The 22,338-nt window shown below is 62.7% G+C and overlaps 1 protein-coding gene across 3 annotated transcripts in view; it reads left to right on the top strand.

Moving 5' to 3' along the window:
• The window catches only part of PAK4 (p21 (RAC1) activated kinase 4), a 45,527-nt gene extending 23,415 nt beyond the window's left edge, over nt 1-22,112 (top strand). The window contains exons 1-10 of one of the 3 annotated variants that reach the window (XM_049621319.1): nt 9,329-10,187; nt 11,207-11,280; nt 12,493-12,751; nt 15,517-15,975; nt 16,190-16,627; nt 17,955-18,088; nt 18,302-18,428; nt 19,576-19,701; nt 20,534-20,668; nt 21,100-22,112. In XM_049621319.1, coding sequence (XP_049477276.1) covers nt 12,548-12,751; nt 15,517-15,975; nt 16,190-16,627; nt 17,955-18,088; nt 18,302-18,428; nt 19,576-19,701; nt 20,534-20,668; nt 21,100-21,255 — 1,779 coding nt within the window. In that variant the 5' untranslated portion in view covers nt 9,329-10,187; nt 11,207-11,280; nt 12,493-12,547 and the 3' untranslated portion in view covers nt 21,256-22,112. Of the gene's footprint in view, nt 1-9,328; nt 10,188-11,206; nt 11,281-12,492; nt 12,752-15,516; nt 15,976-16,189; nt 16,628-17,954; nt 18,089-18,301; nt 18,429-19,575; nt 19,702-20,533; nt 20,669-21,099 lie in introns of those variants that run through there. The other 2 variants (XM_049621318.1, XM_049621320.1) reach the window with 2 other exon arrangements.
• Nucleotides 22,113-22,338: the final 226 nt, after the last annotated feature.

The raw sequence follows: 22,338 nt of genomic DNA, 5'->3' as shown, positions 1-22,338 counted from the left end.
CCGACTGTGCTGCGGGAACTTACCCGTGTGCGTCCCTGAGGCCAGCAGTCCGCTGGCCGGGAGAGCTCCGTACGTGCCCGGGAGAGCGGTTTCTAGGTGTCAAGGGCAGGGAATGTGCCCGGGAGAGCACGTGCTAGGTCCCCAGGGTGTGTCTTCACCTCCGCTGGGTGCTGCTGAGCTCCTCCCCCGTGCCCGCCGGGAGTGCGGAGGACCCAAGGCACGTTTTTGAGAAAAGCAAGGTCGGGAGAGTACGCGTGGTGTGCTGCCATTTCTGTTTTGTTTCTGTTTTTTCAAACGGTGTGCGAGCACGTGTGCGCACACGCGTGCACACGCGCGCGCTTGTGTAGGCTCTCTCAGGAAAAAGAAAAGAAACTGCGTAGAGGTTGCCTCTGGGGTTGAGCTGGGGCCGCCCGGGAGGGCGCCGGCCTGTCACTGTTTACCCTTTGGTGCCACTGGCTTTTGAACCCTGGGCCTGTGTCCTATAGAGCCAGAGAGAAGGAAAGGGAAGAAAGGGGATGGATGAAGCCCAGATGTGATGGAAGGTGATGAATTTTGCATGGCTTTATTGGTTTAGTCTGTACTTGGGGGTTATGTACACAGAGCCGTATAACAATCTGTTCCGGTGTGAGATGATCCTGGAGCCACCTCTCCTTGCCCCTGAAGCCTGTTCCCAGGAGGACCCCTTGTTTCCAGTGTGGCTTCTGGGGAAAGCGCGCTCCCTCCCTCTCCCCCCATCCCTTCCCTTGGGACCTAGTTTCCCTTGGCTGGCCAGAACTGCCCAATCCAGCCAGCCAGCCAGCCGGCCCAAACCTGCCTGTCCGGTCTGGGAAGGTCTGGGGGCCCACCCACTTGGCTCCTCTCTGGGCGGCTGCCTGACAGGTGCCCCACCCCATATGGGAGGGCGTGGCCTGGGATCTAGGACTTCTGGGGTCTCCTAGACCTGCCCTGCTGTGACCCCCCCATGCCGGACCCAACCTGGGCCTGACTGGGAGCCCCTGGCTTGGTGGGTGGGTGGTAGACAGGAGGAGGGAAGGTGGGGTTTCCAGGACCTCGGAGCCGGTGCGGTCCTCCTGGTCCCAGTGTTAAAGTCCTCGGGGAGTTGGCCACTGTGAGTCGTCTCTGTAGAGGCGCCAGAGCAGGAGAGTGGGAAGGACACAGGCTTCTCTGTCCACCTGCCCGCCTGGGCCACTTGCTCGCTGTTCTCACGGGCTTACCATCGACTGGGCACCCGTCCTAGGCCACCTGTGAGAACCTGAGAACCTGGTCTCCGCCGCTCACGGGACCCCGCCCCCGTGGGGAAGCAGTCCCACTCGACGTCAGTCCCTGGAGCAGGGAGTTTTGTCTAGTTTGTTCGCGCTGAATTGCCAGGGCCTCCAACAGGCCGGCCTGGCAGGTGCCGGGAGCTCCGGAAATGTGTGAACGAATGAGGGAGACCGACATGGCAGAGACAGCGTGGCCTGGAGGAGTCGGCACCAGGATGGAGTCTGGAGGAGGTACCAGACCCAGCCCAGTGTCAAGGAGGGCTTCCTGGAGAAGAAGGTGTCTGAGGCAGGGCCGGAAATGTGGATGGGGACACAGCAGGCAGCCCCACCATCTTGCCCCCCAAGTCCCCTGTCAGGGAGAAGACAGACAGACACAAAAAACACATTTTACGCAGTGCGCTCTGACCTGGGCCGGCCAAGACTTTGTAGAGGAAGTAAGATCTGGAAGGGGAGGGAAGAGGGAGGCAGAGGTGGGGCGGGGTGTGCACACACCTTCTAGGTTTCCCTTCTCTAAACATCTTTCTCCTGTGTGGAATGGGGGTTCAGGGCAAGCCAGCCTCATGCTCAGGACAGCTGGTGAAGGGCACAGAGGCCTGTCCGGGAAGCCTGGTGCCCGATCTCCCTGCTGGGTGCCTGGGGCAAGTGTTTCAACCTCTCTGGGCCTCAGTTTCCTCCATTGTAAAAGGACCCTGGTAAAGTACCTATCCCTTTTAGGGCAGTGGTGAGTGTGTTGTAGGTGCCGAGAGCGGGCCCAGCCCAGAGTCAGTTCTTGGAGAGTCGGGCCCCTCACTTTCAGAAGGTGAGTTGCATCCTGGAAGACGGGAGCCAGTGGGGCGTGAGGAGGCGCCAGCCCTCCCCGCCTTTCTCCCTCCACATGTCCACCATTCAGGCCCACCAGTCCCACTTTTGCGCCTAGAGATGTCCATGTCAGGGGTCCGCCGTGACCTTCCCTGCATCTAATGAGAGAGTGGGGTACAGCAGGAGAGGCCCCCTTCGCGGCCCCTCTCGGAGCTCTTGCCGGAACCACGAGGTGGCCAGTGGGGGCAGAGACAGCAAGCTCTGGATCTCCAGCCGCCCCTCCGCATCAGAGGGGCCCCCCACCCTGACCAGCACCCCCCTCCCCCAGCCCGGGCTGTCATCTCAAACCTGGCTGCCTGGCCAGCCACTCTCAGGTGCTCAGCCCCATGCTGTGTGGCCACTGCTTCCCTGGCCCCTGGCACCAAGCCTGGCACGGGGGTGTGGGGTGCCAGCGGGGAACTACCCCGTTGAAGCAAAGGGCTGGGGCTTGGGTCCCCCGTTGCTGTGTCCTGCCCAGGTCCTCCCTCTGCCGGGGCAGTTGTGGCCACGTGGCCCCGGCTTTCCAGGCTCGGCCCCTCCTTCCCTCTGTTCCTCCCTCCTCCCTCCCCCCTCCGTGGACTGGAGCCACTGCCAAGCTCGACTCCTGCCAGGGCGGGCCTCGGCACCACCCGCTGCTGCCAGAGAGGCTGGGGTGCAGAGCCAGCCAGCTCTCTTTGGTGGGCACCTGCGTCGTGGGCCAGGGAAACCCTTGATCCCCGTTCACTGCTCTGCCGGCTGGAAGCCTGTCTGCTGGCCTGCCCCAGTGAGGGTGGCCCGGGACAAGGGAAGAGGATGGTGGAGGTGAGCCGACCCTGGCCTCGGGCAGCAGGGGAGGAAAGGGGAGGACCACATGGGGCGTGGGAGGGCAGTCCTACCGCCTGGCGACCAGAGCCACCCGGGCCAGGGTAACACGTGCTCAAGGGCTCACACCGATCCGGGGCCAGGGGCGAGGTGGCCGTGTTTCCACGTGCTCAGAGGCAGGTGTCTGTCTCCTGGGGCTTCCTGCGTGCCTCAGCGCAGGCCCCTGAGCACCTCTGTGGGGGCACATTCCTGGGGCCTGCTTTCGTGGGGGTGGTCCTGAGGGGCTGTGCCCCGCTGGCTCACCCCGGATGACCCTGGGGTTGGCCATGGGTGTGCCTGGGTCTGGTGTGGGGTCTCATTACCTTCTGTGTGTGGAGCTAGGGTTGTGTGGGTCTCGGGGTCTAACTCTGTCTCGGGGAGTGTTCCTGAGTATGTGTCTGGGTCCTTTCTAGGTAAATCCGGCAGTTGTGGACCATCTGGGATTGTGTATATGCGCGCGGGTGCCTGTGTTTTAAGGTGGGTGGCTGGTCTGTATGGTGTATCTCGTTGGCATGTGTTGTGGGTCTCTTTCGGGAGTCTGTGCATCTCGGCGGGGAGTGGGGGGTGGTCTCTGTACTCTGTGTGGAGAGGCAGCTGCGGGGCTGCCGATTATCCTGGCCCTTCCATTCTGGTTCCTCCGGGCCAGGCCCTTCTTCACGGCCGCTTCTCCCACTCGGAGCTCGGCCACTCGCTGCTGGGGCCTATATTCCGGAGGCGGGAACTAAGGCTCAGGGTGGAACGTCCTTTCCTGCTCCGAGGCTCCTATACGGCTGCTGTCACCAAGATGCGGTGGGGCGGCTTCATGTACTTCAGTGTCTAGGGCTCCTGTGTGTGTGTGTGTGTGTGTGTGTGTGTGTGTGTGTGTAGGGGGGAGTTGTTTGGCGGGGGGAAGAGGGGGGCTCCAGACGCTCTTTCCTGCCTGTGACCCCCTCCCTCCTTCCTGCCCTCCCTCAGGGGAAGAATGAATGAAGTCGAATCGGATTTTCCTGGTCCCTGGGGGCTCATCCACACTTTCAGTCTTGTTGTGGCCTCTGTCCCCACCCTGGGCACCTCTGGGGGTGCCCTTTGTGTCTGTGTCCTGTTGTGCCTGGTGGGGGGTGCGGGGCACCGGGCCCGGGGCTGCCGGAGGAGCCGCCTGGCCTCCTTGGGGCTCTGGGCACCTGCCCGGCCCAGTTGGGCACAGGAAATACTGTCTCTTCATTCAGCCCCGCTTTGAGCTGTGCCCCACCCTGTGTTGGGCAGGGCTGGGGACCCAGAGGGGCTGAGATGGCCCCAGGCCCTGCCCTCTCGGAGGGCTCCTGGTGCAGCGGGAGAGGCAGACCCGTCGTCGGACAGTGCAGCCCGTTCTGCTCCCCATCCGGGCCCTGGAGAAAGCCAGGCAACAGAGACAGGCTGGCACCCCTGTGCTGGCCAGGAGACGGCTGTGCCCGGCCTCCTCTTTCATTTATTTGTTCCCAGCAGCAGGTTCGCCTGTAGCGAGGACCCGCTTGGTGGTGGGTCCTGTTCTAAATGCTTTTCACGCGTCGCCTTATTCCGTCATCCAAAAAGTCCCAGGAGACAGGGACTGTCGTCATCCCTGGTTTGCGGATGAGACCCAGAGAGGTTGAATCACTTGTGCAGGGGCGCACAGCTTGGGAGTGGTGGAGCCGGTGACAGAGCTTGGGTGGCTCACTCCTAACCACCCACCGCCTCCCGAGTCCTTGCCTGGCACTGTCTGCACAGAGGCCGGGTTGGGGGGGGGCAGGGCTGCTCCTCGCTCCCCAGACTTTCCCAGGCCAGGGGGACCCCAGGATCTGTGTCATCTCATGGGATTTCACCCGTTATGGGGACCAATGGGTTTCCTGCGGCATCTGTCACTGTATGACCTGCCTCTTGCCTGTCGCCAAAATAGGCTGTCACTTCACATTTGGAGCCTCGGCAGCACAGCGTGGCTGGGGTGGGCCTCCCTGGGGTGGGCAGGGCCCCGGGATAGGAGCGCGGTGGGCGCCCCTTGTGGTGTTTGGAACACGCACCAGCTTCTTCACAAAGAGCCGGATTTGGTCTCCAAAGCCCGGACCAACTCCTGCTGGAGCCTCAAGGTCGGACTTGCAGGTGGTGTGAGGCAGGGATCGGGGACTGATGTCCACTCTCCGCCTCCACCAGCCTCGCCTGTCCCCCCTCAGGGTCTGGACGCATCACTTGGGCAATGGCATCCCTCCTTTGCTCCACAAATACTTGTTGAGTGCCTACTGCTCCGGATGCCAAGCCTACAGCAAGAATGAGACAGAGACCCCTGCTCTCAGGGAGAGGGAGCCTCTACTGGGGGGAGAGGAGGAGGAGGGGACCAACAGTCCACATGTACACGAGGTCAGGTACTAATAAATGCCACAGAGGAGGATAAAGCAGGGGTGCAAACTTTGTCAGGGGTCAAGAAAGACCTTTCTAATGAGGTTTTATTTGCACGGAGACCCAAATGTCAGGAAAGGGTGAGCCACGCAGCTCCGGGCAGAGGGAAGCATAGGTGCCAAGGCCCTGAGGCTGGAACACGCTTGAGGTGTCTGAGACAAAAATGCAGGAGGCGAGCGAGTTGTAGTGAAGAGAGTGGGAGGGATGAGGTCCTGAGGTTGAAAGAGCCCAACTGGTCTGGGGCTTGGTAAGTCCCAGCGGGGAGTTTTATCCAAGGGGGAGGCCTGGGGAGAGCCATTGGTTTACCGTTGCTTCTGGTTCCCTCCTAACCAAGGCAGCCTTTCTGATCTTGGTTCTGGTTATCGGCATAGAGTTGTCTCTGCTGTCGTTCTTGTCCCATAAACCTCTGGGGTCCTTTGTCTGGAGCAAAGGCCTTGGCTGGAGCCTGGGACGCAGGGAAGCAGGAGGCAGAGGGGGTGGTGACCTTCTCTGTGGGTCAGAGTGGGCACTTTTGTGACCTGGTGCTGGGCAGCCCTGGGCAGTGACTTCCCCTCTCTGGACCTCAGCGTTTTGGTTTGGGAAGGAGAAAGGAAGAGGAACTGTGCGGAGGGCTCGCTGTGGCCTGTCTGCACGCCTGGTGCCGCACGCCTGGTGCGGGCCTGGGCCAGAGTCGGCACCAAAGCATGCGCCCGTCCCCTCCATCCACTCGGCCACCAAGAAGGAACAGCCCGCGCTAGGTGCTGGGACCGAGCCGTAATCAACTGAAACGTGGGTCCCGCCTGTGCCGAGCCACTGACTTAGTGGGAGACAATAGGCACACTCATGACTGTGTAACTTGCTGGGTGATGTGAAGGGCCGGGAGAGGGTAGGCGGAATGTGCCAGGCACCGGGGGTGCGGCGATGGGCAAGACTGGACCAAGCCCCCGCCCCCGTGGCGCGCTTGCCGCAGCCAGTACGGAAAGTGGTGTCGGTCCTCAGCAAGTCCCGTCATCGCGACCATTACCACACGCCTGGAGCCTGCCCGCTTCTCCCTCCTGAGCCCCCACGTGGGCCTGCCCACCCCTGTCTTGCGCTGGACCGTCACATCCTGCACCTCCCCGGGCTCCCCGCTCCCAGTCTGTGCCCCACACGTGGCCATGGGGAGCCTGTGGACGTGAGTCAGGCCACGTCCCTTCCCTGCTCAGAGCCCTTGTGTGGCTCTGCCTCACTCCAGGGAAAGGACAGAGTGATCCCCGTGGCCCACAAGTCCCTACATGATCTGCCCCCACCGCCTGCCCCACCACTCGGCCTCCTCTGCTCTGACCACACCTGGGGACATTTGTCCTGACTCTTCCCTGTGTGCTGCCCTGCCCAGTGCTCTTCCTCCGGGTATCCCAGTGATTCCCTCTCCGCTCCCCTGTCAGGTCGCTGCTCAAGTGTCCCCTTCCCAGCCACGCCCCCCCCAATCACTTCATTGAAAATTCCAACCTCTCCTGACCCTCAACACTGTCCTGACCCTTCCTTTGTGTGTGTCCTCAGCGCTTACCATCTCACTTACTAGACGTTTTTCTGATTCAGCTCATTTATCGACAGTCTCCTTTCCCCTAGACCGTGAGCTCTGCACGGGCAGGGAGGCTTCTGGCCGTCCTGACCACCGCTAGGAGCCCCGGCCCTAGCCTGGCAGAGATCAGCCCTCAGTAGCTATCGACGGTGGGTGGGTGCAGGAGCGTGATGGGGTCCTTTGTGGGTAGAGTAGGTCTTGTCAGGCCCAGAGCTCGTGGCAGTGTCTGGGGTCAAGGTCCCTGAGGATTCCTTGGAGGAACTCAGCTCGGGGCGGGAGACTGGGAGAGAGATTTGGACTGGGGAGGGCAGGGCGCTGTACAGGTGGGCACCCAAGAGCTGAGCACAGGTATGGAGGTGGGAAGGGTGGAGGATTAAGGGAGGCAGTGAGGATTCTGCTGGAGGCCGGGAAAGGAGGCCGGACTCTCCTTCCATTGTCAGAACACAGCCAGGGGAGATGGGGTAAACTGAGGTGAGGAGGGACTTCCCAAAGCTAGTGGGTGAAGGTCTTGACAGAAGGGTGAGTGGGAGCCACGGGTGAAAGCCCTGAGTGCAGGCCGGGGCCAGTGAGCCCTCCTCCGTGGTCCTCTTCCTGATCGAGGGGTTCGTTTGGGTGGATGTGAAAGCGAGACTGTGATCCTGTCACATCCCCTGTTCTTTTCCTGGGCCTCTGGGGTCCAGCTAGGTCAGCTCCCAGAACTGCAGCTTTATTCAGAGCCTGGGGGAGGAAGGGGACAGGAGGCAAGGAGTTTTACACGCGCACGCGCACACACACACACACACACACACACACTCCCCAGACACAGCTTCGTCCCACAAGTGGATCTTGCTCTCCCCCTGGGGCCAATTTCCTTGGTGGGGAGAGTTTGGGTGGGTGGGAGGGTGGGTATCATTTTCTCTTGAAAGCTCAGAGTATAGAACCAGCGAACACAGGGGTGACTAGAAAATCTGAAGCTTTTGCTGGGACAGGTTGGAAACCGCCTGTCCCACATGCTGAATAATTCAAAAGACTTCTTTTAATTGCAATGACCGTACAAGAGTAGAATGCAGAATGGGCCTGCGTTCTTGGGATCAGACCCTAGACTTCAGAGGCATCTGCCCGCTGTCCTCCTCTATTCCCTCTGTCTGACGTTGCTGCTTCACCCGCCGCCCCTGGGTCCCAGGCACATCTCCGCCGGAGTTCCCCAGGGACGGCCCGGGCAGAGTCAGAGGTGTCCAAGCAGGGCTGTAGCGTAGTGGGTACAGATGAATCAGTTCATTCACCACAGGTTCCTTGAGCACCTAGTGTGGGCTGGGGCCATGTTGTAGACGGGGTACACTGGGGAGCAAGACAGAAGACAGGTGCAAAGAAAAAGGCATAGAGGGAGCCGGGACAGGAGCAGAGATATTTGAGCACAGACTCGGGTAGCGGGGAGGAGGGAGGGAGCCATGTGCAGATCAGGGAGAATGAAGTTCCAGCAGGTGGGGTGACAGCCAGTGCAAAGGCCCTGAGGTGGGGACACATCTAGGGTTTGAAGAACAGCAAGGAGGCCCATGTGGCTGGGGCAGAGTGAATGAGGGGGCAGAGGTGACAGGCCGATCAGGCCATGGGGCCACACGGAGGAGCCTTGGGGGCCAGCAGAAGGCTTAAGGAGGTCGACCCCGTAGTAGATCCCCCTGTCTTCTAGGCCCAGCTCTGCTTGGTAACCTGAGCAAGAGATTTCACCTTTGTGATCCTCAGTTTCCACATCTGCGAAGTGGGAATGAGAATAGCTGCCCCACCGAGGTCATAGGGGGTCCGGAGCTCCTCATCCGCATCTGCACAGGGTCACGGGTGCCCTCGTGGTGGTGGTAGTGATGGAAGTCCCAGAGCTGAGCCTCGGTGTGGCACATTTGGTGGCAGGGACTGGTTTGTGGACATCTTTCCTGCTTCAGATTGTCCTGCCGAAGGCTGCGGTAAAGGCAGATAAGGATGGGAGGCAGGGGCAGGAACCCCGCTCTACCCTTGGGGGCCTGGGACGGGTCAGACAGGAGGTAGGGACCCTCAGCCCCAGGAAGGGTCAGGGCAGGACCTGAAGGGCAGGGTGTGGGTGTGGACTGGAGGCTTGAGTGGGAGGGAGAAAGGCTCCCTGGTGATGACGATGATGACGGAAACAATGGCGTCCCTGTGGCCCTCCGGGCAGGCCAGGCAGGGAAGAGCCTGGACTTTGGTGCCCGCCTGCCCGAGTTCAAATCCCGGATGCCCTGGACAAGGGACTTCCTCTCTCCGGGCCTCAGGCTCCCCATGTGTGAATTGGGGCCAGTCGGTTGTGAGGGCGGAATGGGACTGGGGGCAGAGGACGCCGAGCAGAGCCTGGCACACACGGACCTCCGAGGGGGCAGCCGCCTTTATTTCCGAGAACTGGCCAGGCACGGGTTTCAGGTTAACAGGCCTGGAGCCTCGCGTCCCCCACTCTGCTGCCAAGCTGTGTGACCTGGGCAAGTGGACCGTGCCCTCCCCGTGCCTCGTTTTACCTTGTCTGTAACGCGTAGTGGCTGCTTCCTCGTGGGTCACGTGTGCAGATTACATGAGGGACTCCGGGCAGGGTGCTTAGAGGAGGGGCCGGCACACAGTGGGTGCTCAGGTCAGTGCTGCCCACAGCTGCTTTCGGGCCAGGCGGTCAGGGCCTCGTGTTCTCACTTGTGACTCCCGTAGGAACTCCAGGAAGCAGGCACTGGCATTATTGTCTTTAACAGAGGGGGAGACCGAGGCACAGAGTGGCCGAGCGGCCGTCCCCCAGCCACACAATGAGCCCCCGAGGTGGGTTGGTTGGCAGGGGCAGGAGCCAAGGCGGCACAGGGCACAGCAGCCGGGCTGCTCAGGGGCCTGGGGACTCGGTGGGGGCGGGGAGCCGGGCAAGGGAGCCGCCAGAGCTGGGAGCTGTCCCAGGGTGGAGCCGGGGCCTGATCATTATAAACACGGCCAGTTCCTCTGTTTGTCCCGCCCTCCATGAGGTGCCCAGAGGGAAGGGGTGGCCCCCTGGCAAATATCCGGAGGTGTGTCCTTCCATCCCCTTCCCCTGCAGGGGTCACGCGAGCGGAGGGCAGGATAAACAGGCGGGCTGCAATGTGCAAGGGTGGCTTGGGGCTTCTGGGGAGGGTTCTGAGTTGGCTGTCCCACCTTGCAGGCTGCCTCCCGCGTGCCCTGTCTCCGTGCTGAGCTCCTCCCACCTCAGGGTCCGCCCCTCCCTCTCCCGGATTTAGTGAGCGGTCACGTGGCTAATCTTATGCCCCTGGAGTGACTTGGTGCCTCGGGCTGTGGGCTGCTGGGTGGAGGATGGGTAGGGCTGCGTGAGAGAGGCCAAGGTGAGGTTGAGGCTGGGCCTGGGGCCGGGTTGGGGCACCTCTGGGAACACAGTGAGGAGGCGGAGGCGAGGCTCCGGGGTGACAGCAGGGAGGATGGGGGAAGGTCCGGCCGTGGGGACAAGGAGAGGTCGGGTACCAGGAAGGGGGGGACAGCCGAGGGCAGAGAGGCTGGAGAGCCCGGACAGGGATGGAAGTCTCCCGGGAAGGATGGGCAGGGGTCAGTGGGCTGGAACGGGGGAGAGACATCGAAGGGGCTCCTGGCTTGGTTGGGGTCAGAGAAGGGAAAGAGGCAGGGGCAAAGGGGCACCCGCCCTGGCCAGGGCTTTCACAGCCCACTTCCTGGCAGCCAGGGGCCCCAGAGCAAGCTGGGAAATTGGACCTGCTCGGGGAGCCCTGGCCAGATCTGGCTGTGGCCACCTGCTGCCCAGGAGGCCCCAACCAGTTGAGACAGGTTGTCTGCTGGGTCCCCACCCCCTCCCACTGGGCTCCTGCTACCAGACCGGTTCTCCCAGATGGCTACCCACTGATGGTCCTACTTCTGGGCTAGGGGTGGCAGCCTGTTCTAACCTCACAGAGCTGCTCCCACAGGAGAAGAACAGGGAGGGAGGAGAACCGGGGGCTGAAGGGCCGCATCCCAGGCACGCTTGAGAGTGTCCTCATTAGGTCACAAGACTTACTAAGCTTGGGGCCGACCCTGTGTCAGGCACCGTGCCAGGCTCTGGCGGGCCAGCATGAACCAGACGGAGATCCCCGCCCAGTGCATTTCCCCTCATCCTCTGGGCCTTCGTTCACATGGGCTCTCTTCTGGGAAGCCTCCCCTGACCCCCACCCTACCATCCTTCACGCCAGTCTGGTACTCCCTGACCCCAGCCCTGACCGCTCTGGGCTGTCAGAGGGCTATCTTGGTCACCACTGTGTCCCCGCATCAACCAGTACGTGACTGGGCACAGAGGAGTGGGTTATTGGTGAATGAATGAATGAATGAATGAATGAATGAATGTTTTCTTCCCATTTTACAGATGAGTAACTCGAGGCCCCAAGAGGAGACGTCACCTGCCCGAGGGCACTTCTAGCACAGCCAGCATCAAACCAGGTCTGTGGGACTCTGGGGCCCATGTGTGGGACAGGGGAGCAGGACCGGGGCCCTTCCTCCCTCAGACACTGCAAGGAATACTACTCACGAGAGTCACACACGTGGACAAGGCCCTCGCTCCACGCCCGGCTCCGCTCCTGTTAACTCAGTTAATCCTCACAGCAGCCCTGTGCGGGTTGATCCGAGGCACAGAGAGGTCAAGTCACTTGCCCAAGGCCACACATAGTAAGTGGCAGAGAGAGATTTGTGCTCTGGCCATTTGACTCCCCTTGCCCTCATCGTCCTGGTCTCCCTGTGGGACACTGCGATCTGCGCATCTCCCCTACAGCCCCTTTGGTTGTCAAACTGGCTTTCATTGAGCATTTATGCCTTGCCTGGTACTGTGCTAAGTATTCACCTGGAGACCACGGCCCCTAAAGGCGGGCGTGGTTTTGTCTGCTCGTATCTGCTGCACAGAACTTTCCTCATTGTGTGAACTCACTTCTGTGAGTCTCGGTCCCTTCATCTAGAAAGTGGGAGTGTTGCGGTGAGACTCCTAGGGGTTGCGCATAGGACAGGGACTGTGATTGGGTAGGTAGCCAAAAATGTGTGGGGTTAGCCCAGATTCCGGGCTGGGAAAGCAGAGGTGGCTGAGGCCAGGCCTTTAGGAATCGGTCACTGAGCACACTCTGTGTACCTGGCATGGTTCTGGGAATGGGGTGGGACACAGAGACACTGGGCAGGTGAGACCTGGCCTGTGGTGCTGATATTCCGGTGCTGACGGGTATAGACACGGAGCTAGTAAGCACAAGAACAGTGGAATTTCCACACGTTAAACGTGTTATGAAGTGATACCATGGAAGGCTAGTGGGGTGGTCTTTTACTTGAAGATTCACCAACAACTCCGAGACTTGAAGGAGGGGAAGGAGGGAGCCATGTGTGGATACTGGGGAATAGTGTCCCAGGGGGAGGGAACAGCCAGTGCAAAGGCGCTGAGGGTTGAAAACCAGTGTGAGCGTAAACAAAGGGGAGGTGACAAGGGCAGGTTGTGTGGGGTGGGCCACCGGGAGGACTCGGCTGAGGGCTCTGAGCGGGGGCAGGTGTCCGCAGGGTCCCTCGGGCTGCATGTGGGAGACGGGAGACCAGGGAGGAGACGAGGACAGACAGGACCAGGGCAGGGCCGGAGGAGCAGAGAGGACTGGGCGGGTTCTGGTGAGTGGCCCCCTCCCGCAGGCCTGCTGATAGGAGCCCCAGTCTGCGCCCTCGTGGTGCCGAGAGCCTCAGCGCCATGTTTGGGAAGAAGAAGAAGCGGGTAGAGATCTCCGCGCCATCCAACTTCGAGCACCGCGTGCACACGGGCTTTGACCAGCATGAGCAGAAGTTCACGGGGCTGCCCCGCCAGTGGCAGAGCCTGATCGAGGAGTCGGCCCGCCGGCCCAAGCCCCTCGTGGACCCCGCCTGCATCACCTCCATCCAGCCCGGGGCTCCCAAGGTAGGCCAGCGCCCACCTCCACCCCTCCTGCCCCACACCGTCCCCCCACGGCGCCCCCGGCCCTCAACCCCACGCTTGATCGACACACCCCAACCGTCCGCCCCAATCCTCGTCCCTCCCCCCCCGCCCCGTGCCGACCTTTCACTCCTCCACCCGCTGATCCCTCCCCTTGCCTCTCAACACTGACCGCTACCTTGACCCCTGCAGCAGCCCCCCACACCAGCCTCCGAGTCCTGCTCCTCTCCCTGGGCTCCATGCCCCTGTCCCCAGTACCAGAAACTTGTCCTGGGGCGAGGGACAAGATTCCCCCCCCCCCATCCCCCATGGTCAGGGCTAGGCTCCGAGGAGCTGCTGACCCAGCCCCACAGTCCCGGCCAGCTTCTGGAGGACACCTGAGCTGAGCCCTGAGGGACGCGAAGGAGTCATTGTGCCAAATGGAGAGGAGGCTCGGCTTTTAGTGGAGGAAACGGTCCAAGTGAAGCCTTGGGGGTCTTTCAGTTTGGGGCTTTGGTTTCCTGCCACCTTGGGCAAAAGGGTGGAGTTGGGATTTGAACGGAGGTCTTTTTCCAAGGCTTGTGCTCTTAAGCCCTTTCCTGTCTGCGTGGTCCAGGCGCCCAGGCGTGGCCCGCGGTGAGGCTGGCCCAGTGGTGGCAGGGCGTGAGCCTGCCCGGCCCGGGAAGCTGGCTTCGGAGCGTGGACTTCACCCCAAGGGCAGTGGAAACCAGGAAGGGCCGGGGGCCAGGGGCATGCAGCCAGGGTTGTTCTAGGGGCGGAGATGGGTGTGCCCGTCCGCGGGCCCAGCGCCTGGGGACAGGCCTGCAGCTGACTCATCCTCTCCTGGTGCCCGGCCCCTGCCTGGTGGGAGGGCGCCCTTAGTGATCCGCGTGGCATGGCGGGTGGGGACACAAGGGCGGACGCCCACCGGGATGACAGGAATCTCCATCCGGTGGCCCACCGAGGTGTGAGGGCATCCCACACAGGCCTTTTGAATACTTTGAAGTCTTTGCCACCGCTTAAAGCAGCCGAGGCTTCACCTCCGGATCTTTATTTCTGGCTCTCCTGGGCCCCACGCAGCCCCCCTCAGTTCTACCCCTGGCTGGTCCCGTGGCCCCTGGAGCACTGGCTGTGGCCTCCCTGGGGGAGGCCCTACAGTCTAGCCCCTGCTTAGCCTGTCGGCCGTGAGCCCTGCCAGGAGATGAGGTGCCTGGTCGTAATTCATGCTGGTGTTCGCTGCCCTCGGCTGGGAATCTCTCCAGTCCTCCCGGGCCCTCCCCCAACCCCCAGGGACTTAGCCTCTTATCCCAGTGCCAGAGTCTGAGCGGATATCTACCTTCTTCACTGGGCTCCTGGGCAGGGCCCGGCTTCTGCGCTGGTAGCCAGGCCCAGGAGAGGCAGGGGCAGGGGCGCTGCGGCCTGTAGGTGGCTTTTGTGTCATCGGTGTTTTCTGCACAGTAGAGGCAGCTCCAGCCTGAGGCTGCCTGGCCGCCCTGGGCCCGCGTCCCCGCATAGCAGTGACTGACTGATAGCAGAGGGATGGGGGTGCTTCTCTGCTCCCCGCGGCCTCCTCCCAGCCCCCCTCACTCACTCACCGGTTCAGCCAGTGTTTACCGAGCACTGTCTGCATACATCCCAGACACTGTTCTAGGCGCTGAGATGTGCAAGAGCACAAAAACAGGAAAAGACAGGAGCTGCCTTCGTGAACGTTGCACTGGGAGTGCAGGCGATGGTCAGCTTATGAGTGCTTCGTGTCTGCTGGTTTTGAGTACTCCAGAGAAAAAAGAAGGCAGGGAACGGGGAACAGGGAGGGTTAGGGGCAGGCATTTTAGACTGCGGGTGGTCAGCAAAAGCTTCCCTCTGAGACGCCGAGCAAGCCTGAAAGAGGGAAGGGAAGGAGCTGTGGGCATACTTGAGGGGAAAGATGTTCTAGGAAGAGCGGACAGTCAGTGCAAAGGTCCTGAGGTGGGAGCGTGCCTGGTATGTTTGAGGAGGCCTATGTGTCTGGAGCTGAGTGGGGGCTGGGGGAATCCTGGAGGCCTTGACTCAGTACTCGAGGGAAGAGGTGGCCATGGCCCGGATCGGGGTGGACTTGGCAGGTGAGGCTTGGGTGGATTCAGGACACACTCTGGGTCCACCGGGCCCTCGTGGGAATTTGCATTTGCCCCCGCTGCTCCTGGGGCACTCTTGCCCTGCGCTTCGGGCCCGGTCCTTCCCGACTCTCCCTGTCCTCCACCCTCGGCTTCCAGGGAACCCAAGAGTGTGGTTTTGGGGCTGACGGCCCTCGCGGGCTGCAGGGGAGGAGGAGGTCCGAGCCGTGCCTGGCCCTAGCTAGCATCCTGTAATTTTCGGCTCTCCGGGGCTGATTATGGGGTGGTGTGGGCTCTGCACTCCTTCCCCTCCGGCTCACAGGGCAGAGGCCTGTTCCCAGCCTGGAGAGCAGAAGACAGGGAGTGCTTCTCAGGGGGCCCAGCCAGCCCAGGGGCCACAGCCTGCCCTGTGGGAGGTTAATCCTCCAGCTCTCCTCCGGCGGTAGACAGACAGACAGACAGACAACTCAGTGGTATGGGAGGGGCTGCAGCCTCCCCCCCCCCCCCCGCCGGTGCCTCCCCCAACTGCCCGGCCCCATCATCACCCCATGGCATTTCTTCATTCCGCCTCTGTCTTGTCTTTGTGTGTGTTGTGTCGTGCTGTCCTTGTGTGTCGGATCCACGTCCTGTGTCCTCCTCTTCCTTGCCCGGCCCCCATCCCGCCATTGCCCCGGACCCCAGACCATCGTGCGGGGCAGCAAAGGCGCCAAGGATGGGGCCCTCACGCTGCTGCTCGACGAGTTTGAGAACATGTCGGTGACACGCTCCAACTCCCTCCGGAGAGACAGCCCGCCGCCACCTGCCCGAGCCCGCCAGGAAAACGGGATGCCCGCAGAGCCGGCCAGCACGGCCAGAGGGGCCCCAGAGAAAGCGGGCGGCCAAGGCCGGGTCGCCGGTCGCGGCGAGGCGGGTGGCGGCAGTGGTGACAGGCGGCGGGCGGGGCCAGAGAAGAGGCCCAAGTCTTCCAGGGAGGGCTCGGGGGGACCCCAGGAGTCCTCCCGGGATAAACGCCCCCTCTCTGGGCCTGACGTCGGCAGCCCCCAACCTGCCGGTCTGGCCAGTGGGGCAAAAGTGGCAGCTGGTCGGCCCTTTAACACGTACCCGAGGGCCGATACGGACCACCCGTCCCGGGGTGCCCAGGTAACCAATCCCCCTGCCCCAGGACCTCCCGCCGTCCCTTTTTCCAAAGCTTCCCCTGTTCCCCACCCACCAACCCCAACCTGTGCCCAGCCCACTGTCCATCTCCATCCTGACCGCCATGTGTCTGTCCCGCAGCCAGGGCCCCTGTCCTGCTCAGGGAGCAGAGCTGGCCCCTGTCCCCTCCACTGACAGCTGCCTCTCTTTTCTGTTGCAGGGGGAGCCTCACAACCTGGCCCCCAACGGGCCGTCGGCAGGGGGCCGGGCTGTCCCCCAGTCCTCCTCCTCCCGGCCTCCCACCCGAGCCCGTGGACCCCCCAGCCCAGGAGTGCTGGGCCCCCATGCCTCCGAGCCTCAGCTGGCCCCCCCGGCCCGCCCCGTCACCACCCCCGCCGTCCCCCCCACCCCTGGGCCCCCCGGGCCCCGCTCACCACAGCGGGAACCCCAGCGAGTATCCCACGAGCAGTTCCGGGCCGCCCTGCAGCTGGTGGTGGACCCCGGCGACCCTCGCTCCTACCTGGACAACTTCATCAAGATCGGCGAGGGCTCCACGGGCATCGTGTGCATCGCCACCGTGCGCAGCTCGGGCAGGCTGGTGGCCGTCAAGAAGATGGATCTGCGCAAGCAGCAGAGGCGCGAGCTGCTCTTCAATGAGGTGGGCCTCGGGCCCCCTCCTTTCCCCTCCTGTCCCCGCCGTCACCCTCCTCTTGGAGTCCTCCACCAGTGGGTTTCGAGGCCCGTTCTGGGCCAGCCCCTGTAAGGGTGGGGATGGGAGAAGGCCGTTCAGGGCTGGGGTTCCCTGGGGCTGGGTTCTGGGCCTATCCCCTCTCCTTACTCCTCACACCTCCCCGGGCTGTCCCCTCTGCGCCCCCGTACCCCCCGCTGCATCTCTGTCCCGTTACTGGCCTTCTCTGAGCCCCAGGCCCCTCACACCCTCCCAGACTGGCCCCAGAGTCCCAGCCCTGCCCCTTCCCGGGTCCCCTGTCTCAGAGAGGTCCCACCCTCCCTGACCCCAGCTCAGAGCTCTGGCCCCTCCTCGTCTCCCAGCCCATCAGCCCCTGCGTAGCCCCAGCCTCTCCTGCTTGGCTCTGCCCGGCCTTCCCCTCTTGGGCGCCCCCTGGGCATTCCCCACACAGCCGCTAAAGGGCTCTTTTTGACATGTGACACGTGAGACTATCCCATGCCCGCGCCCCACCCCTCAGTGTCCTCAGGATGAAGGCCTGGCCTCTTGGCCGAGCATTTGAGGTCCAGCCCCCACCTAGGCCCTTGGTTCTGTCCAGCCTTTGGCTTTGGCTCTTGTGGCGTCTGCCAGGGAGCTTGTGACAAAGGCAGACTCCCGGCTCCTTCCCCAGAGGAAGCAGGCCCCGGACTCTGATGCAGGAGTCCCAGGACGGCAGGCCTGGAGGTGGTCTAAACTGTGGCTTTTGCCTCCCCGTCTCAGTACTCCTCAGCTGTCCCCATGACCCTTCCCCTGGCCCCCCAACATTACAGGGCTCCAGCTGCACCGGGAGCTATTCAGCGGGACCCCTGCAAGCGGCGTGTTCCCACCCCCAACCCCCGGCTTTGCCTCGCTAGGCCCTCTGCCCCTGAAGTCCATCCCCCCCAGCCTTTTATTCTGACCTTGGCTGATAACCTGCTTGTGCTGAGGTCTCATCCCGGTGCGTAGATGTTCTCTTCCCGAGTCCCTCTCCCAACACCAGCCTGGTCATCAGGGCCACTCAGAGACCAGCTCAGGACTGGTCAGAGAGCAGGATCCAAAACTGGGGTGTGGGGGGGGCGCCCCCCCACCACGCAGGCATCAGGCCTCAAGCTGCCGTTGGGGTCTGTTGGCTTTGGCACTGGGGCAGGCGGTCCAGGATGACCCTGGTGAGCGGGAGTGACAGGTGGGACTGGGCCTGCGGCATGGCGGGGCCCAAGCCCGGGGCGGGAGAGGAGGCGGGAGGGTGGCCCTCCCCACCCCGCTGACCCAGCCCGGTGCCCAGGTGGTGATCATGCGGGACTACCAGCACGAGAACGTGGTGGAGATGTACAACAGCTACCTGGTCGGGGATGAACTCTGGGTGGTGATGGAGTTCCTGGAGGGCGGCGCCCTCACCGACATCGTCACTCACACCAGGTACCGCCAGGCAGCTGGACCCCGGCGGGCACCCAGCCTGCTGCGTCCCCTCAGACCTGTCCCACGACAGGATGAAGTCCCCTCGGACCCCTTGGGGCGGGGCCGTGTCTCGGGGCCGGGAGGGCCGCGTCCCGGGGCCGGGAGGGCCGCGTCCCCCTCGGACCCCCGGCCGGGGCCCTGTCTGCCCCAGTCGCTGACCCCCATCCCGCGCAGGATGAATGAGGAGCAGATTGCCGCCGTGTGCCTGGCCGTGCTGCAGGCCTTGTCTGTGCTCCACGCGCAGGGCGTCATCCACCGCGACATCAAGAGTGACTCAATCCTGCTGACCCACGACGGCAGGGTGAGGAGCAGGGTGGCTCGGGCTTCCCCCGCCTCTCCCCAGTTCCCCCACCTCTCCCCAGCTCTCCTCTGCTCCGAGGGTATCTCTGATCCCGGGTTCAGTGGCTCAAGGAGCAGTAAGTTTGCGCCTCATGCAACAGTCCGGAGTCGGGTCCGGGGCGGTGGGGGGCTCCGCTCACGCATCCACGGGGGGCCTGGGCTGGCGGAGTCTGTCTTCAGCACAGGATGCTGGAACTGTGGTCTCGCATTGGGCCCAAAGAGGGGAGAGGGCATCTGAGTGGCCGGCCAGTGCTCTCGGCCATACGCTTCCTCCTCCACCAAGAAACTGTTCCTAGCTGAGCACCCAGAGGTGGGCCGTCGACCGCCATCCCGCCTCCCATCTTCTGGACCGACGCTCCAAATTTGAGGTCCACGGATGAGCCTCCCGGGGCCCAGAACCTGCATTTATATTTTTAAGAGTAGATGTGATTTTCAGCGGGAGGGGGTCCTTGACTTTCACCAAAATCTTCTTGGTGATTCGCCTGTCCTCCCCCAGGAAGGTTAAGCCATTCCAGTAGAGGTAGGGGTGGGAGCGGGCCCTGTTTCACTGGGAGTCTCAATTGAAATCCACCAACCCCTAAAGCCGTCTGCCGACGTGTTTGGGGGACATCTGGGAGCCTGAAATTGTGTGCACGCCGTGTGCGTATATTTCCTGGGGGTGAGAAGATCCACACATACCCTCAAGAATCTGAAGGGGGCTCGTGGCTCCAAAACAGGTGAAAATCCGTGGTTCTGGGAACGTGGTTGTTGCCGCGTGGGCCACACCCCTCCTGCCCTCGTGGGCAGGGCTGTGCCCCTCTCACCTAAAGATGTGCTCCCTCCAGGGACACCGGGGCCCAGGGCATGGGCCTCTGGAGCCAGCCGTGATCTCCGCCCCCATGAAGCACCTGTAACCTGTAAGGCTTGGGCCACTTCCTGCAGGAGTCCCAGGGCAGACCCTGTCGGGGAGGCAGAAGGTGTGATCCTGGGGAGGTGACACACCTGAGGGCCCCCTGCTGGCAGATGGTGGAGCCACTCAGTGGTCTGGCTCTAACCTCCAGGCTGCAGGTGGACACCGCTCACTCCCACCTCCAGCACCTCTGACCCCCGCTGCCTGTGCCCTGTTGCAGGTGAAGCTGTCGGACTTTGGGTTCTGTGCCCAGGTGAGCAAGGAGGTACCGCGGAGGAAGTCACTGGTCGGCACGCCCTACTGGATGGCCCCAGAGCTCATCTCTCGCCTCCCCTATGGGCCAGAGGTAACCCGGAGGTGGCCCGGTTGTCCGGCTGTCGGCCCTGGCGTACAGCGTGACGGTCCGAAACAGCTGGAGTGCTGGGGGCGGGGTGGGGCTCAGTCTGGGAAGTGGGTCACCAGGGATGGGCTTGTGGGAGAGGACGTAGGCACGCATGTGCTCTGCGCATTCGTCCCTGATTGGGTGCTAGTTCGGAGCCACGCCCAGGGCTGTGAGTGACAAAACCAGCTCAAATGGTTAGCTGGGTCTGGGTCCCAAGAACTGTGAAGTTGGGCATGGTGCCCGGCTTCGGGCCCAGCCATCCATGAGCTCTGTCCGTCCCCAGCCCCGACTGCTTCGGCGTGGTCCTCAGTCAGGCGGGCACCGCCCCTGTTGGAGCAGAGCTGGCCCAGCCCCTCGGTACATGGCCACGTCCCCACCCCACGAGCGTCGCTGTTTTCCCGGATATTAATCTTAGAATTGACTCTGATTGGCTCTGCTTGGGTCACGTGCCTATTCCTGAACCAATTACTATGTCCCACCTGTGCCGATTGGGCCCCCTGGTCCGGGACCCCAGGATGCTCTGCAGAGGGAGGGAGGGTGGGTTGCTCCCCTGAGGAGACCTGGGCGTGGTTAGCAGAAAAGAGAGGGGTGCTGCGTGCGCAGAACCCTTCGAGGGCTCCCTGCGGGAAGAGTGTGTGGGTCTGGCAAGGTGGGTGCCAGAGCGGGTGTTCAGGGCCCAAGGACCCCAGTCACAAAGAGGCAAAGGCAGAAGCAGGGCCCCTCCCCACCTCCGCGGCTTCCCCCAGCACCCGCCGGTCCCTGCACAGCTCAGCCCTACTGTCCTTCCCCACTACAGGTGGACATCTGGTCTCTGGGGGTGATGGTGATCGAGATGGTGGATGGGGAGCCCCCCTACTTCAACGAGCCACCCCTCAAAGCCATGAAGATGATTCGGGACAACCTGCCTCCTCGACTGAAAAACCTGCACAAGGTGGGCCCCGCCCGGCAGGCAGGTGGTGTAGGGGAGAGGACGCTCTGTGCTGAGCTCCCCACCCCCTACCCCCGCGGGTCCCCTGAGCCCTCACCGACCGTCCCACAGTGGTTGTGCTTAGGCTGGCCTGGCTGAACACACACAGCATAGCCAAGTGCAGGAGAGGAGCCTTCCTGGTAAGGGAGAGGTGCCCCCAGGGCTCAGCTGCGGTCACCTCCTTACAGACCTTGAAAATGCAGAAGAAATGAGCCCCTGGTTGGATTTGTTGCTCCCCCCGGGGCCCGACCCTAGTACACATGGGACCTCCTGGCCCCCTCCCTGGGCAGTGGGTATTGTCATCCCATTTGACAGAGGAGCACGGAGGCCCAATGGCAAGTGAGCGGTGGAGCTGGCACTCAGATCCCCCGACTGTCTCCCTCTCTTCCCCACAGGTGTCCCCGTCCCTGAAGGGCTTCCTGGACCGCCTGCTGGTGCGTGACCCGGCACAGCGGGCCACGGCGGCTGAACTGCTGAAGCACCCGTTCCTGGCCAAAGCGGGCCCGCCCTCCAGCATCGTGCCCCTCATGCGCCAGAACCGCACCAGATGAGGCCCAGTGCCCTGTCCCTGAACCAAAGAGCCCCTGGGGTCACCCCTGCCCTGCCGCAGGCCAGTAGGGGGCCGGCCCCCACTCCTCAGCCTGGGAGACACTCCATGTGGCACCGCCCTTCTTGCTGGGGGTGGGGGGGTGTGCAGGACCCTACTACTGAACTCCAGTTTTGATTTTGTGACTTTTGAAAAAACACAGGGACTCGTGGGAGCACGTGAGGATCCCAGGACCCCCACCCTCGGGGACAGGCCCTCCCTGTGTCTTCCTGTCTCCAGGAAGGATGGGCAGCCCCCCATCACTGGAAGTCATCTGCAGTGGGGGCTGCTGTGGGTGGAGAGAACACTACGAAAGGTGTGTGTCTGTCTGCGTGCGTGTGCTCACGGGTGTGCATGTGTGCGCGCGTGTGCATGTGCGGAAGGTCCATCCGCTCTGTCCTCCAGCCTGCGAGTGGGTATCGCTGAGACCTTACCTAGCATACAGCGCAGCCCCCTGTCCCCGCCTGAGCCATTGTGGGGGCGGTCATGAATGTCTGAAGAGTGGCCTTTTCCCCAAGTCCTGCACCCCCTTTCTGTGGCTGGATGGGGAGACGGGGGTCAGGGCTTCCTGCCCGTCCCCAGCCTCTGCAGAAGACGACTACTGCGCCTGGACAGCCTCCTCTTTTCTAGAAGTCTATTTATATTGTCATTTTATAACACTCTAGCCCCTGTCCCGACTTGGGGACGGATGGCCCCTGTCTTGCGGGGCAGCATCAGGGATAGAACCACCACTTGAAGAATCAGGTTCCTGTCCCCTTGGAGCCGCCCCACCCTCCCCTCCCTCGAGTTAGTTTTACAATTAAAATGTTTTCTTGTTTTGTGTGTGTGTGTGTGTGTGTGTGTGTGTGTGGAGCCCCACCCCCACCCCCACCCAGGCCGGCTTGGTGTGGAATTGGGAGGGGTTGGGGTGGAGAGAGGGCAGCCTCTGCGGGAGTTCGGGTCAAAGAAGCCAGTAGCACCCCCCTGACCTGGGGCCCGGATTCGCTCCCCCGCCGGCCTGCCAACGGCCAGGTTCCCGGAGCCCATGTGCCACGACCACCAGTTTGCC

The sequence above is a fragment of the Panthera uncia genome, assembly GCF_023721935.1.
Source record: "Panthera uncia isolate 11264 chromosome E2 unlocalized genomic scaffold, Puncia_PCG_1.0 HiC_scaffold_19, whole genome shotgun sequence".
NCBI classification, from domain to species: domain Eukaryota; kingdom Metazoa; phylum Chordata; class Mammalia; order Carnivora; family Felidae; genus Panthera; species Panthera uncia.
Note: the sequence above shows the minus strand (reverse complement) of the source record. Positions and strands in the feature narration are given on the sequence as shown.